Source organism: Paroedura picta, chromosome 6, assembly GCF_049243985.1.
Source record: "Paroedura picta isolate Pp20150507F chromosome 6, Ppicta_v3.0, whole genome shotgun sequence".
Taxonomy (NCBI): Eukaryota; Metazoa; Chordata; class Lepidosauria; order Squamata; family Gekkonidae; genus Paroedura; species Paroedura picta.
In genome coordinates this window covers 48,261,579-48,279,540 of record NC_135374.1, presented here as the reverse complement: position 1 = coordinate 48,279,540, position 17,962 = coordinate 48,261,579, and the positions used below count along the sequence as shown (strand labels likewise).

The 17,962-nt window shown below is 41.0% G+C and overlaps 1 protein-coding gene across 5 annotated transcripts in view; it reads right to left on the bottom strand.

Moving 5' to 3' along the window:
* Positions 1 to 17,962, bottom strand: part of ROBO1 (roundabout guidance receptor 1) — a 795,752-nt gene that overhangs the window by 319,505 nt on the left and 458,285 nt on the right. The window contains exon 1 of one of the 5 annotated variants that reach the window (XM_077342369.1): positions 16,536 to 17,453. The exons of the other annotated variants lie outside the window; for them this stretch is intronic. Coding sequence (XP_077198484.1) covers positions 16,536 to 16,590 — 55 coding nt within the window. The 5' untranslated portion in view covers positions 16,591 to 17,453. Of the gene's footprint in view, positions 1 to 16,535; positions 17,454 to 17,962 lie in introns of those variants that run through there. 5 annotated transcript variants of the gene reach the window in all.

Genomic DNA, 17,962 nt, shown 5'->3' with positions numbered 1-17,962 from the left:
AACTCCAACTGGTCCAGAATACAACTGCACTGTTCCTTCCTGGGATTCAGTGGTGGGTCCATATACAACCAATGCTCTCCCAGCTGTACAAGCTCCATACTGGAGACAGTATTAGATCCAACGTTTTGGTTATGACCTTTTAAAGCCCTAAATGATCTATGACCAATGTACTGGCAAGACTGCCTGTCCCACTATGTTCCCCAAAGAACATTAAGATCCAGTGAGCAAAAACGGCAGCACCAAGATTGGCCTCAACTAGGGCCAGCTGCAACACTCTTTCAAATGATGTCAGAGCCCTGAAAGACCTTGAATGGTTCCATAGAACTTGCAAAATGGAGCTGTTCTGCCTATAGTTGAGGCCCAGACCAACATCTGAACTATTCTGGCCTCCCCATCAAAACCCTCCTACTCTTTATGTCATATAGAGTTGATATGACCCTTCTATTTCCTCTTGCCTCCTCTCCTGCCAATAAAAGAAGTGGGTAACTGGTTATTCAAATTTGTTTTTTTAAGAATTTTAAAACTTATTTAATTATTAACTGTGCTCTCTATTGTATATGTATTTTACTTTGATGTAATCCATCCACCCTGAATCCACCAAGATAGGGTGGAAAACAAATATAACAACAGCAATTTGTTGTTGTTATGTGCGAAGTTGTGTCTGACCCATCACAACCCCATGAACAATTATCCTCCAGGCCTTCCTGTCCTCTACCATTCCCCGGAGTCCATTTACGTTTGCACCTACTGCTTCAGTGACTCCATCCAGCCACCTCATTCTCTGTCGTCCCCTTCTTCTTTTGCCCTCGATCGCTCCCAGCATTAGGCTCTTCTCCAGGGAGTCCTTCCTTCTCATGAGGTGGCCAAAGTCTTTGAGTTTCATCTTCAGGATCTGGCCTTCTAAAGAGCAGTCAGGGCTGATCTCCTCTAGGACTGACCGGTTTGTTCGCCTTGCAGTCCAAGGGACTCGCAAGAGTCTTCTCCAGCACCAGAGTTCAAAAGCCTCAATTCTTTGACGCTCGGCCTTCCTTATGGTCCAACTTTCGCAGCCATACATTGCAACTGGGAATACCATAGCCTTGACTAAACGCACTTTTGTTGGCAGGGTGATGTCTCTGCTTTTTAGGATGCTGTCTAGATTTGCCATAGCTTTCCTTCCCAGGAGCAACAGCAATATAACATGCAAATTGATCTAGCCTGGTGTCTAGCACCGTGCAACTCAGCCACAGTTCTCCTGCATACGATACGTGGTGGGTGGGACAGGGGAGGGAAAGAAGAAAGAAGAGATAATGTGGGGAAGGGTACACAAAACTAAGCGAGGCAACGCCTGCAAGTCCTTACAATTCCTCACCATGCTATTGGGCCCAGTGACCCACACCATTTTCTCAGGTAGAAACTACAAGGAGGAGGGAAGAAGTGAAAGGTGAAGATGGAATGGCAAGCAAATGTAGTTTATTGGTGGATGGGAAGGAAAGAAGAAAGCAGCAAAAAAGAGAGACTGTATATAGGGGCTTTTAGTGAAAGGAAAGAGGAAATAGTGGGTAGGGGGAACATCCCCATGTAAGTCCTTGAAGGTCCTCCACTTGTATTCATGCAAAACAGAGAAATTTAAAAGAACAATTTTAATTTCAATACTGTAACTGTAGAGATTAGTGCAAAAAGCATTACGACAAATCTGATATGGAAGATAAAGATTTTACATGGTGATAATATGCAAGTATCTTGTTATGTAAACTGTTAACTTGTTATACTGCAATGCTGTAAAGTTTGCAGCTTATACATTAAAGGATATTTTTACTGGGGATCATTTTGCTTCTGTCTGAAAATACTTCAGCTGTACACCCAAAGCTGCAAAAAATATATGGTAAATACTAGCCAACACTAGGTTATCAGCATAACAAATACTATAGTTTCTTCATAACAGACCAAATGTGTAATCCAGGGTAAGCAAAGAAATTCTGTTATCTGGAGAGCTGTTCTAGACATTAAACATTGGATGATGTTTGACAAAGATCTTTTCATCTGGTGGTATATGAATATGAGTTATAACATTACAATATTAACAGAGTGGTATACATAAATATTTGCCATATTTTTATCCCAATCGTATGCCAAGAAGCTCATAGCAGCATGTGAAGTTCTTACTCCCTCAGTTTAGTTTCACAAAAATTCTTTAATGGTAAGGAAAGCTTAAGAGCCTCTTGTGGCACAGAGTGGTAAGGCAGCCGTCTGAAAGCTTTGCCCATGAGGCTGGGAGTTCAATCCCAGCAGCCGGCTCAAGGTTGACACAGCCTTCCATCCTTCTGAGGTCGGTAAAATGAGTACCCAGCTGGGGAAGGCACTGGAAAACCACCCCGTATTGAGTCTGCCATGAAAACGCTAGAGGGCGTCACCCCAAGGGTCAGACATGACTCGGTGCTTGCACAGGGGATACCTTTATCTTTAAGGAAAGCTTGATTGTGAGTGACTGGACCAAAGTTACTTTGGGAGCTTCAAGACTGTGTGGGAACCCAGTACTTGTCCAAAATTCCAACTATTGTACTATTGAAACAGTCTGCAATGGTTCAGCAAAAGTGATCATTTGCAAGACAAAGAATCATAGAATAATAGAGTTGGAAGGTACCTCATGGGTCATCTAGTCCAACGCCCTGCACTATGCAGGACACCCACATCCCTATTGCTCATCTACTGTAACCTGCCACCCCTTTCCTTCACAGAATCAGCCTCTCCGTCAGATGGCTATTTAGCCTCTGTTTAAAAATTTCCAAAGATTGAGAACCTACCACCTCCTGAGGAAGCCTGTTCCACTGAGAAACTGCTCTGTCAGGAACTTCTTCCGGATGTTTAGATATAATTTCTTTTGAATTAATTTCATCCCATTCATTCTGGTCTGTCCCTCTGGGGCAAACATTAAAATTCCAGAATTAAACCTTTCAAATAATATTCAGCCACAGCACACAAGAAGCCTAATCTACCTCAATCTAACTGTTCCTTTCATGTTTAATTAGGATTTTACTCTCTTCTCCTAAGGAAGATGTCCACCTCACTGTTAACTGAAAATCGAGGCAAGCTTGAATTATTGTTTCTTTCTGATGATGAGATATTCAAATATAGCAACTTAGCACAGAAGTAAAATTCTTATCCAGGTCTCTGCATGGGCATAAATAGGCTCAATAGAGAAATATGTTTATATTCTTACATGGAAAAATCACTGTCAATAAACCAATGAAATTATGTACCATGCAACTACACCTGAAAACTGTCAAGCTTTGTTGAGATTAGAATTGAACCCCAGAAGGCATTTGTTTGGATTTGGGTCTATTGGACCTCCCTCCCTCCAAAAACAACAACAAAAAAGTTCACAGAATTTTTTTTTTTAAATCCCAGATTCAAATACTCTATGAGCATTGGTATCTGGGTTTGGGGGGGGGGGAGATACTAACATAGAAAGAGCCTCTTGTGGCGCAGAGTGGTAAGGCAGCAGAAATGCTGTCGGAAGCTTTGCCCATGAAGTTGGGAGCTCGATCCCAGCAGCCGACTCAAGGTTGACTCACCCTTCCATCCTTCTGAGGTCGGTAAAATGAGGACCCAGCTTGCTGGGAGATAAATGGTAATGACTGGGGAAGGCACTGGCAAACCACCCCGTATTGAGTCTGCCATGATAACGCTAGAGGGCATCACCCCAAGGGTCAGACATGACCCAGTGCTTGCACAGGGGATACCTTTACTTTTATTCCTGAACCCAGATGGCTCGTGGTGGTTTACGATAAAATTAATTCCTACTGTAAATAATTTCTGTGAAAAGATGACTTCGCTTTAGGTATGGACTAAGAATAGTTGTAGACCTGAACTTATGGCACTTTTCTGGTTGAAGCAACTGCCCCTTGAAAAGAGGATTTTAAGAGTCAGATATATCAGGGATGCCTCTTCTAAGTACTCAAAGTACTCTTAATTTGTGCTTTCATGACCATATAGTCATTTTCTCATGGAAACCTATTCAAGGGGAACCAAGCCAAGATCCCTCCCTAAGAAAATTCTGCTTTATGTGGAAGTTTCTGAAAACACAAATGCCACTCATCAGTAATAGGACACATGTAATACCAGCACTTGCCTGTGTGAGTTGTTAGACTGAAGCCACTGAAACTGATCACTTTGTTGAAAGAATTTGAGGAACAGTTGCTTGGAGAGCCTCAATCTTTTTCCTCCTGCACCATCTAGAGAAAGTCGTCCATCTACTATGGTATATCCTGGAGGCCTAGAAACCAGTATGACTTGTTCTGAAAATTCTTGTTACAACATAGGTTTCCACTCAACGGCTATGTAACCAGATAGACACATTCACAGTCCAAGTGAGATACTAGACTCTGTGCTAGCATGTTGTCACAAGCAGAAATTGTCCAGTATGGCTGTATCACAGCTGCATAATGAGGGAGAAATCAAGGTCTCCTTATCCAATATGAGGTGATGAAAAATTTTGTCCCTTTCCACATAATTTTCTTCAGTGACTCAGGGCTGGCAGAAAGAGTATACTTCTGTTTGGTTTCTGGTATCTGTGGAAATAGCAAGGCAAAGAGATCCAACAAGGGATTAAACAGACACAAGGCTCCTGGAACAGCTAACGATTCAGGAACCACTTGCCTGGAACTGTCTCCTGCCAGCTACTGTGTTCACACCACTGGTATTTTCCACCCTTAGCCCAGTCATTGGCCTCTCTTGGCAAGAAAATTAGAATAACTGTTTTTAATCCACTGTGGATTAATTTTGGCTCTGCAAATGAATATTGTCTGCATTTATAGAAGAGAACTACATCTGAGTTTTTTTGCCACCATCAAGTTGCATCCAACTTATGGTGACCCTGATGGATTTTCAAGGCAGGAGACATTCAGAGGTGGTTTGCCTGTCTCCATGTAGTAACAACCAGACTTTAATAGTGGTCTCCCATCCAAGTACTAACTAGAGCTGACCCTGCTTAGTTTCAGGAGATTGAGCAGCCTGGACTATCCAGGTCATGGCAGCTGAGTGTAAACATGTACACAAGAAAATATCTGAGGCTCTGAGGCAAGAACTCAGCTGAACTAGTGCTGGAAATAATGAAGAACAATTAAACTGAATGATGGTGATTCCTGCAGGAAGCACGACAGCATCAAAACTACTGAAATGACAGATATTTTCTCTCTTTCACTCTCACAAACACATATTGTGGTAAAGATAAAGGTATCCCCTGTGCAAGCACTGGGTCATGTCTGACCCTTGGGGTGATGCCCTCCAGCGTTTTCATGGCAGACTCAATACGGGGTGGTTTGCCAGTGCCTTCCCCAGTCATTACCGTTTACCCCCCAGCAAGCTGGGTACTCATTTTACCGACCTCGGAAGGATGGAAGGCTGAGTCAACCTTGAGCCAGCTGCTGGGATTGAACTCCCACCCTCATGGGCAAAGCTTTCAGACAGCTGCCTTACCACTCTGCGCCACAAGAGGCTCATACATATTGTGGTAGCTTGCAGTAAAACACAAATAAAACCAGAAGTATTAACTAGCTATTAACTTATTCACCTCTTTTTTATATATTAATTTTTTATATATTCTCACAGAAATCCAAAACATTTATCTCCTGCTAATGCAACATGCCTTATAGGTTTTGATAAAAATGCAGTTCCATAAGTGCCAAAGATTTCCTTTTCGTCTATGCCTATTTCACTTGATTACTTTCTCTATCCCAACCTTTCTTAACTCAGCTTTTATACCACTAAGAAACCCCTGAAACATTCCTCACGCTTCAAGAGACCTTAGAAATGGCATGATCATGCTGAATATGGTTGGGAACCAGATCTGTGTACTTGTCCATACGAGGCCTCTCTTCTCCCCAACCCCTCCAGGCCCATCATTGATCATGGGGGGGGGGGGGCATGACCATATATGATCATATCACCTAATAAATTAATTTATATTTCATTCTGGCTGAAAAAGCCCTTCCACTAGCTTTCTTGCATATCTTTTCTTTTTATCCCTCACTGCCAACAAGTTGCATTTCTACTGTTACATCTATCCAAATTTTCTGTATAAAAACGCAGCAAGCTTCATTAGAGATTTATCAAGTAAGCTACAAAAAGAGCAATTTGAAACAATTGTATCTAAGAGATGGTGCCCATCACACATTTTTTAAAGAAAGAAAGCATTCAGGGCTAGACTGCAAACTTAATGGACCATCCCATATTAATGGGGAAAATATAAAGGGTATTTAAAAATTACTGTGGATTAGGTAGCTTGTTTGTAAGGTATGTTGTCTTAAGGTGTATCAGCTTCACAATGATACACATTTGACTTCTGGGAGAACAAGAAGATGATGGTTATAAAAGCAGCAGATATAAATGTATATAAGTGTTTAAAGACAGCAAGCATCTAGCTGTACTTTAGAACAGGGGTGACCAAACTGTGATTCTCCAGATATCCATGAACTACCATTATCATGAGTCCCTGCCAGCCATGTCCATCTGGAGAGCCACAGTTTGGCCACCCCTGCTTTAGAGGTAGACAGTGCTCATCAATGTTTCCACCTACTGCCCAATTATGAATCAGACTGGAAAGGGTTTGTCCATTAATGTGTTGCCATATTCCTGAACCAAATAAACATATTTCCTACAGCTATAGGAACTGAGAAGTCTTTCCACCTATGCCTTTTTATTTGCAGTTATTAAAGCACCAGCAGGTGCTCTTGCTAAAAAGTAGACTTGTCATTTGTAGGCAACAACAAAAAAAGATCACTTTAATTTCTACTTCTTGTCCTAGTCTGTTCTCCTCCAAATTTTACTTTATTATAAACTGGTGCAACCCCCCCCCCCCCAAATTGTTAAAGGTGGAATCTCTACACTTTTGACTCTTTTGGTGTATTTTTTGTGTTTGGTATATGTGTGCGTGTGCATCGTCTGGTTTTTGGTGTGTTAGTGAAATGTTAATGCTTGTATGCATGTTTTAGTCCTAGGCTGTTTAGAACATTTTAGATTGATCATAATTACTGATATTTTCAAAAGTAGGAAAAAAGTATTGAGCTATCTAGTGACTATGCTAGTGGATATTCTGTGCAAATCTAAGCAGAGCTACACTCTAAGTTTGAACTATTTGAGTTTTAATTTCATTGTCAAGAGTTCATTAATTTCTTCAAGTATTTATTTTACTTTTTTCTCTCATAAGCTCATAAATGTTATCTGCATACAAACACATCCATTAGTCATTTGTAGCCTAAAAAAAAAAAATCTACTGTTCCCCTGAATGCTTTCCTTCATTGTTGCCACGTGTCACCAGTTTTATTTACATGACTGATATTTTACTATAAATAGAGGAAAATGCAGAAAGTCACATTTACCTGCGAGTTTGCGCCCGGCAGCATGCCGGCGCCCACGCCTCCCCCCCGCAGCGCAACACTCGCTGCGCCGGGAGTGATTGGACGCTGAAGCATCTGGCCACTCCCGGTGCAGCAAGCGCTGCGCCATGGGGGGTGGAGGGAGCCACGCCTTCCTGCAGCCTGGTACCAAGGGCTCCATGGCGCGGTACCGGTCCGCAACCCCGGGGGTTGGGGAACACTGTTAGAATGCTAGACTTGACTCTGGGAGATTCTTGTTCAAATCCCCTCTCTGCCTGGGAGTTTTTGTGGGTGATCTTTGCAATTCTGGGTAATTTTTAAAATCTCATATTGAACTGCTCTTATGCTGGTTAAGGCCTACATGTTATGTGATACAATGAAGTGTCAGAGCAAAAGTTATTTTATCCACTCTGAAACTCTATGACCATACAAACAGATGTCATTTCCACAATATGTTTTAGATAAAAACAAGCATAAACTCATTAGTGGCCCTTCCAAAAATGCCTGTTGCTTAATTAGCAGGGCTATAGAACTCTCTGCTTGCTAGATCAGAAACGTATCGGATGCTACTTTTTAGCTGATGATTTAAAACAAGGTGCTTCCAGAAATATTCCCCCCCTCTACTTTTGGTAAGATCATGTATAATCAAAGCCCACTATAATCAAACATGTGTAACATTTATAACTCTGAAACCCCAAAGCTGATCCTACTGCAGTGCTTTAACTCGCAATATCCTTATATATATTAAACGAAGGCATGCACACAAGGAAACACGTGGTGACAAAAACAATCTCCCATTTTATATTAACATTATCAATATGTATCACTGGTTCTCAATAGCTGTCAAAGGATTACATATCCAGATCTATATTGTATATAACGCTCTATTGAACCATCAGATCATAGACATTAGATTAAGAGCTGTCTGGCAGGGGTGTGGCTAAAGATGTCGTCCTGAGAGGGTGGCAGGGCATCTGCTCTGCTATCTCTGAAGCCTGACAGGGGTCAATTGTGCAAGCAATTGGCAGAAAAGAGGAGGGGTACGCAAACCCCACCTCACCTTTCTACCCAGGAAGTTCTTGGGGCCGTCTCCAATCCTTTAGGGAGTATATCTCCCTGGATTATAGGCTGTCAGCGTTCCAGGTCCAGAGGACGACTGCCATTTTCTACCTCGGACTTTCTTTTCTTTCTTTAATCTTAAAGTATCTGCTTCAACCCTACATGATGATTTACCACAAATGATCGCTTTGAACTGAGGGGAGGACATCGGCTGAGTTCCAAAACATCATTTACTGCAAGTATCTCTCGTTTTTTTTTTTCTTCGTCTTTCTTCCTGCATCAAAGCCCTTTGTTTCCCCCCTCCTCTTACTCTGCTCTGCCTGAAGCCACCTCGTTAAGAGGCAGGCTAATTCTCCTAACTAAGCAGAAGGACTCAAATCAACTCGAATTAATTGGCAAAAGCTCTTATTGTAATTGTTTTGGTTTTCGAAGATAAGAAGATAAGAGCTGTGAATGGGAAAATCTCACGAGAACTCTGTGCCTTAACTGACTTTAATACGTCACATGCCTGTGCCGGAACATTAGAGGATAAAACAGAGGACCTCTACTGGCCACTTGTAAAATTGTTTGAGGCCGGGTTTTTTTAAAGTCAAAATCATGTCTATGTTAAAAAGATTGGCTCATCTAATAGAGATACAAACCCAAGATTACAAAGTATTCTTAGATGGATTGATCAAAAATATCTCCAAGGAGATTCAAGATGGCAAGGAAGAAGTCTTCAATAGGAATGATGGATTAATAACAGTGACTGATGACAGCTTTAAACAAGGTGGAAAACCAACAGCAGAAGAGAAATCTGAAATTCATATCTTCAAGGAGATCCAAGATGCCAAGGAAGACGTCTTTAACAGGAATAATGGATCAATAACAGTGGCTGATGACAGCTCTAAACAAGGTGGAAAACCAACAGTAGAAGAGAAATATGAAATTCTGGAGACGGAAAATGGGATGCCGGAGTTCTGCAGCCCAGATAAGGACACCCTTTTTAAAAAGACATACAGCCATCTCAAAGCAACAGTGTACAAAAATCAATCAAAAGAAATATGGATCTGCAGTGAAAGTAACCGATTTAAAGGATCTCTCTGGGGAAAAAATTGTATTGATACTGGAGTCCAGGAGGTGCAACGGCCTCAAGATTTATCGATGCATACTCTGCGGGAAAGAGTACAACTGCACTTTCTACGCCAAAGGCCTATGGGACAGAATATAATTTTACGGGAACGACAAGATGTAGCAAGCCTCGAGATGAGACCCCCTTAAGAAGACCGAAAGCTCATATTGTTTTATGTTTAATGTTATACTGTATTCTATATTTCCATTTTTATGAAAAAGGGGAAGCAGCGTCTCTTTCTCTCTTGTTTTTTTTTGTCTCTTTTCTTTTGTAGGCATATAGGTAATATAATCATTAGTGCTGAAAATGTAAAATGGGGTTCTCCCCCCTTATTTTTTCTTTCTTCTATTAGTGTATTGTCCTAGGACTAAAGCCTACACTGACTTGTAGAAAATGTTTAATGTTAAGCTTTCAACTTAAATCTGAAAATATATCTGTTAGGATGGTTCTTAGAATGGGTCAAGCATAAATTGTTTTGTAGATGTATCAGAACCAAGGATAAGGAGAAGCTATAGAAGACTGAAAGCTTATATTGTTTTATGTTTAATGTTAAGCATTTAATCTAAACCTGGAAATGTTATTATTCTCTGTATTAACAACATATACTGTATTCTACATTGCTACTTTTATGAAAAAGGGGAAGCAGTGCCTTTTTTCTCTCTTGTTTCTTTTTCTTAGTAGGCATATAGGTAATATAATCGTTAGCGTTGGAAATATAAAATGGGGCTTTCCCCCCTTATTTTTTTTTTTTTTATTATTGGTGTATTGTTATAGGGCCAAAGCCCATATTGATCTGTAGAAAATGCAAAGCTCTCAACTTATACCTGTCAGGATGGCTCTTAGAATGGGTCAAGTATAAATGGTTTGTAGATGTATCTGTATTAAGGATAAGGAGAAATTATGAAATCCTTTTGTAATTTTTTTTTCTTTGTACATCTTTAAGGCAAAGCCCTACTTTTCCTCTCCCTTCATCAGGGTATTGATACAGGGCCAAAACTCATACTGTGCTATAAGAAATGTTTAATGTTAAGCATCTAACTCAAACCTAGAAATATCTGCTAGGATAGCTCTTAGATTGTATCAAGCAGTTAATGTGAGGTCTACGATCTCTCAAGTAAGTTGACTAATAATAACTTTTCTTTTGTATATCTAAACAGGCCTTTTTTTTTTTTAAATGTAGTGGAAATGTGGACGGCTCTTAGACTCATGGCTCTTAGAGTTTTGGACAAAAGTTTATATCACTGTGGAGTCAATGTGGGGTCGTATATTCTCAAATGATGATTATATTTCTATCTTTATGAAAATAAAAAAAATCATTATTAAAAAAAAAAAAAAAAGAGCTGTCTGGCAGTAGCGCCAGCCATCTAGTCCCCTTTTGCAAACCTGTTCGCAATTTGCAGAGGAATGGTGTGGAAGGTTTTGAAATCCATCCAGGCTATGTGAACCATCCATTAATTGAAAAATGTCTCTGCTTCAAGATCGTTATGCACCCCGAGGGTTACTTCACACAAGACTGTTTTTTCCTTCTAGATATCATTTTTCAAAAGAAGAAACTATCTGCACACTGTAAAATGTGAGAAAAATGTTCATTTTGCCACATGTACTGACAGAACTTGCCATTAAACACCCACTATTTGTGCACACAGGAAAACAGATATGCATAAGGTTATCGTATATATGGGTATGCATGCATACAGAAGTGATACTCATACAAAACTACCCTGTTGGAAACACCCTTTAACAATATTTTTCCATGTGGACTGTAGGTGAGACTGCCACAGGGGACAGTTTTGAAAACAGGTGTAGGGTTTCTTGGCTAGCATGTCAATCTTTGTGGTTTGCTGGGTATGTGGCAAGGAGACCAGAAGAAAGTTTAATCAAGATTTGTGAATTTCACAAAGTGAATGCAGAAGTTGCAAACAGATACGTGAGCTACCACAGAAGAATGTGATACACACAGGCCGGGGATGTAGAACTGTACAGCATGCTCTGAAACAGCTTTATAAAGTTCTAAGAGACTGCACTTCCCATGTTCAAAGGACTCCTTCATAAATATTATCTAATCTAATCTAACCTAAACTAGAAAATAAAAGAGAAAGCTGTTGTGTTTTAAAACAGCAACTATGTAGCCTGTTTCTCAGGAAACAACCTGTATTGCTTTTGCTAAAGGAGTCATTACACGCACACAGTAGGAATAGGAAGAATGGTAAACTTGCGCAAGTTTATTTGGAAAAATTAATCTAGTTTAAGCACCTCTCTACTTTTTCAATATGCCAAACAAATATCAGTGGATAAACAACATTTCCTCAAGCAACATAAAGTAAAAATTCTTTCTGTAAAGAACTCAGGAATACAAGTTTATAAAAATAGCAGCACTTGGCCTAAGATGTATAAACAATATAAAGGAAAGTGATATTTTAGTACTAGGAAACCATATCATTCTTCACGGAAGAGGAATCTCAGATGCTACCTAAAGTTAAGAGAATATTTGGGTCAGCTTGGCCTTCTAGTGAACTAAACTGACAATTAAGAACTATTTTTCATACACAAACGTCTGAAATCCGTAGTGTCTCTGCACTTTTTGTAACTGTTGGGGGAAAGTTAATGTTGACCTTGATGAATTTTTCTTCAGCTCTAAGAGCCATCCCAAAATTTAGGAGCCAGACTCATTTTTAATTTTATTAAATTAGGGTATTTAGTTCCTTAATTACCATATTTTCTAATTACTATTACCACAAAACATAATCCTAACTGCTGCACAATTTTTTTTGTAATTTTATTAAAGCTATGATGACAAAATTGTTATATATAAATACAGGGATAGCCCTGGTTGTCTCTACTACAAGAAAAATATGGCCCGTAAACCTATACTAACTTATTTTTTATTACTGATAATTCCATCACTGAATATCGGTGCCAGTCTCGGATGCACCTAGTTAAGAAATACATTCATCCACCACCACTAAACAGTGTAAAATTTACACATAAACCACCAATGACAAGAACTTCACTCACACATGTTTTCATGCCACATACTCTGACATGGAATGATAAATAAACTCTGTACTTTGAATTGAGATACTCCAGAATAAAATAATTTCAAAAATATTTGGTTCCACTGCGAAATTTCTAGGAACCATGGTGATCTGAGATTTCTCAAGCCCTGAAATAATGTATTTCTTACTCTGTCCTCAAAACAGACAATGTGTAAATATAAAACTGGATTATAAATTTTATATTCATGAAATGAGCATGATTTACCTTAGTGGTCCTAGGAGGCCTAGTATTGGGATGTTTTCTGCAACATGAAAATATGCTGAATATCTAGATTTTTTACCACTTCAGTTTTGGTATTGACAAAATGACAGAATAATATTAGCAATAATATGGGTGCATGTGAAGTGCCATAAAGTCAAAACCAACACATGACAACCATGTAGGATCTTCAAGGCCAAAGACTAAGAGGTGGTTGGCTCATGCCTTCCTTCCTCTGTTAAGCAGACCTTGGAATTCCTTGGTGATTTCCCACCCAAACACTACCCAGGGTGAATTCTGCTTAGTTACTGAGATCCGATGATACCAGGCCATCCCGGTCAAGGCAACAGTAACAGTACCATCCAGCATTGTAAGTATTCAAAGTGTTTCATCTCTATTACCTCAGTGAACAACAGTCTTCTGAGAAAGATCATTCATATATTTGTTTCAGTGGGAGTTGCAGTATGATGGGAGGAATGATTTTGAATCTTAAGTATTTAAGAAGCCCTTCTCTTGAGTGCTAATTTGTCCTTCAGATTATTTAGCATATGGCATATGTGTAGTATAACCAGGAGATCCTAAGTTTGTCCGCTAGCCAAGAAAGAGACATTCAGGGGTGTCTTGCCATTGTCTGCCTATGTGTCATGTGACCGTAGCATTCCTTGGAGATCTCCCATCTAAATAGAATAGAAGTCAGGGTTGACACTGCTGCTGAAATCTAAGAGACTGGGCTTGTCTGGGCTCAGATGCTTGTTCTGAGGCCACCAAGTGAATTTTGGCCTGCATGATGTTTGTCAACCCCTATAGTACTCTCAGTGGAATCAGCTACACAAGCAATGTTTTGGAGCATGGGAAGAAAGAACAAGATAAGCATTTATTTTTTACCCAAGAATGTATCTATTCCTTGCAAAAATCCTTAGTAAGATAAAAGTGCCCTTTAGCCTTCAGTGGAAGAACCAAATGTAATCATTTCATTAAGTAGTAATACAATGAAATAAACATTTTTCCAAAATTTGAGCTCAAGGAACAAATATCAATAGAGTAAACAGTTTTCAAAGTGCTGGAAAGATTTAGCATTCATTATAGTAACAATTACAGCCAACAATGTCAGTCAAACATATGTATCAAAAGAACAGCAGACAACTGTGCACTTCTGAATAAGACTATACACTCCTTTGACAAATAAATGAAATATAATGTTTAACCATCAACTTAATAACATGTCAAGATGCTGACAAAAGCAAACACTTCTTAATTTGTCTTTGTTTTCATTCAATCTATTATCTTTTCAGAACTTAATTCATTCAATCTTGCATCTTGCATCTCCAGAACTTTAATAACTCTGATGGCACAACTATAAAAAAATCAAAGGCAGCTTAGGGTAGAATGGAATAGGAAGAAGAATATAGTCAGTGACTCTTTGTTCACATTTAAACAAACAAACAACAACAACAATAACAAACAGTCAAGACTCTATACTTCTAACATCTCCTTACAGAACTTTCTTTTAAAATAATCAGGAAAGGTCCACTCAATACTGAAGAACGGCAAGCAAAGGACATATGCTTGAACTTGTAATAAGATCAAAGGAGGATACTTAAACATAGGTGAACATAGGACATATTTTTAAACTGTAGCAGAAAGAAAGACAAGCCCCCCATACATGGCATCTTAAAAGACAAAACACTTATTAAAGAATATTCAGAACCATAACTTTTAAAAGTAAAGTATACCACCAAACTACATCACATTCACAGCAATTGAAACTTTCCAACATTCATGAACTCAGATCAAACATTGACCAATAATTCCACCATCTATTGGATTATCACTCCTTCCCCCATTTATCACACTTGACAGTTCACTTTACATCTGTGAATAAACTTTAAGGGGAAAGTGAATTTAAAATAATCACAGAGGAACTTTGGGCTATAAATTACAGCGGGCACAAGTGGATTGGCAAGAGAAACAATGGGGACAATTTGCTAACACAGTGGCCATGATTTGCATCCCACTTTCCTAAAGTGTTCTCCATTAAATAATGGAAACTGCTTGAGATGGTGACAATACTCAGAGAACTGAACAAGAACTAGACACAGATTTAGGTTTAACCCCATGTCCTGTCCTATTCCCGTAACACTCAGCTGACAAGTAGCCTCCACTGTGTGCCTTATTTGTTAGTACCTGGGAAGTAGCTCATTTTCTTCTACAGACTGTTCTCATGTTCTTAAAGGAGCAGTTTTCAAGGAGTTGTAACCATTTTATGCACTCAAGGGTAAATGGATAAGCACATGTGTGACACCACTGGAACTTGCTGGTCAATATAAGGCTATTTTACAGAAATGGCGAACATGCAATTATTAACTGAAACAGCCACTGCTTAGTTTCACTATAATATGCAAAAAAAGAAAGTATACTTTAAATGTAGCTACTGTCCAAATCTATAATCCACTTTATCTACTGTTTGAAGGTTGCAAGTTGACTGTAACTTGCTCAAACTTGCTGAAGGAAGTTGAGCAAAGGGAGGGCTGGATGAGGCAGAGAGTATTAAAAAAACTGTTTCAGACCAGAAAATTATCCACTTAAGGCTATGCACAGTAAACTCAAAACTTCCATGCATAATTAACTCAGACAGCAGAGTACATACTTGAGTTCAGAACAACAGAAGATTTAGCAGCTGTAAAACAAGACTTATGCCCTGATCGATAGGCATCTTACTTCGAATTCTCACTGAAATGAAATTTAATTCCAAGAAAACTACTTAGAGTGAGTTATCTAGTGTTTATTTAAAAGTAAACGCTGAAATCAATTCCATGGAGATTTATTTCTATGTAAATAACCTAAACAATGAGCAGCTATCCTTGTATAAAGGCAAGAATTTGATACTGCATGAGCAAATCAATAAACACACACATTGAGTATGCCTTAAACTCTTTGCCAATACCTGCACTCCCCTCCCCCTTTAAACTTTCTACTTCAAAAGAAATCCAGAAGAAACTACTCACATCCCATGGCAAGAAGTTGTTTCCTGCAGTTTCTTTATGATCAGTTTTAATTACAGCCCTCAGATACATCAAACAAGTACTAATGGCCCTCTTGTTGTGGACTAGGATGGCTAAGGCAAACAGAGAACATGTGGGAGAGCTGCTTTTACAGAAGAGTCACACATACAGAGATCCACAAGTAACTGAGCCTAAAAGCCTAGGCTTATATTGTCAAGTGCGTGCAATCAGGTCACAGGGATATTACATTCTTTGGCAATTTGTATTCAAGAGCTAGAGGCCGACTAACAACGCAGAAGCATCTCTGGGTTGCTGCCACAGGAGTCCTCGGGTACTAATACGCCTGCTTTTCTTCCTCAAAACTGGATGCAAACCATGCACACTCCTCCAGAAATGCAAGGCTAGAAAATTGCCTTTAAAACACACTCTCACCACACCAAAAACCACTGGAAGCGGTAGAAAGAAACTGGATGGGGGAAGGTGAGAGAAGAAGGAAGCAGAGGGGGTCAAAGAAGTAGAGAAAACTGTAAGACATCTCCACAGGACTGAGCAGTCCCTCACACTTCCCAACACGGAGAGTCTCCTTGTGAGCGACAGGAATTTAGCACATGCTTCGGTTCTCCCCTATTAAAACCAATGGGAATCAGCAGTGCATAGATCCTGCCCCGAAGGGGGGGGGGGGGGCAGCAAGCAACCCATTCTTTTTTTCCTGAGAACAAGAAGAATAACAAAAGTGGGGACAGCAGCGATTACCTGACGCGAGACATATTAATCCAAGGAGACAGAAGTGAGCAAACTCCGCGATCATTGTCTCCAGGTGGAGCCTGTCGATAGTCTCATGCCAAAAGGGAGGGCTAGCAGAATAGGGGGAGGGGGAGGACTTTCTCCCAAAAGCCTCCAACGCTTCCCAGTTTGTAAATCCACAAGCGGCTTAATATTCAGCGCCGGCTCCTGAATCCTTCCAGGAGTTGGGTGGAGAGGGGAGGCTCGCCCTCGCCCTTCGCCGACAGCCTCTATTGTCAGGACCAGGGAAGGTGGGGGCTTGGCTTTCCTCTGGCCCCGGGCGATCCCAAAGGGCGATCTGTGGCCCCGGCGCAGACCATCCGACAAGGAGACAGAAACAAAAGCCGCCCGCTTCCTCGGGAAAGGCAAAACGAGCTCCGTGACTCACACTCGCCCCCCCGGCCCTTTCCGCGAAGTGGAGAAAGTGCTACCGCCGCTGCTGCTGCTGCCTCTGCCGCCGCCGCCAGCGGAGAACTCAGGCAGAGAGCTGCGTAGACTGGCCGACGGCGGCTGCTCTAGGCGAGGCTTTGCTTGCGCTGCTGCTGCTGGGCGAGCACAAGGCAGGCAGAAGTGGCTGTGCGGGAGGAGCAGGAGAAGGAGGAGCTGCAGCAGCCCTGGATCCCATCACTAGGCGCCCAAAGTTGGGACCCCGGGCCAAGGTAGTTCGGCGCTGGCAACAGGGGAACCCCGGCAGCTCCTCGCAGCAGCCAACATCTGCCCTCGGCGCCCTGCGAAGCGAACGCGTCTCTTCGCCCAAGCCAGGGATGGACGGGACACAAAAGAGGAGGAGGACGATGGCAGAGTGCGTGCAAAACTTCCAAGCGCCGCCGCCGCCGCCGCCTCCAGCCAGCCCCTGGTGGAGAAAGAGTGAAGCTCTTCACCACCTTCCTGAAGAGCGGCGAAGCGGAAACCTCCCTCTTTTCGGAGGCTGCAGCCGCTGAAGTTTCGGGCCTCCTATTGGCAGGCGGTACGAGCGCCTTCTGTCCTGGTCGCTGCTGCAGGTCTGATGCCGACTCGGGACACCTTAAAGGAGCCGTCCCAACGCCTTAGGCAAATGTAGACTCGTTCGCTCATCCCCTGCACCCCCCCCCAAAAAAAAAAAAAGAACATGAAATATGTGTGAAACTTTACCCTGCCGATGAATGGTTAAAAGTACCCGATGTAAATGGACAACAAAGCGCCACGGTTTGGGATGGAACAACCCATTTTTTGTTTCAACCTTTACTTCCCCAGTAATACAAAAGGAACTTTCTAGCGTATGACTTCAAAAAATCCTGGCGGGTAACAGTTTAACTCTTTCGGTGCTGGAAAATTGAGATCAGGCTCCACCAGTGATATTGACGGAATGGCAGGGTTCTGTCTTTCGCTCACATATCCGGCTACAGTGCCACTTACCT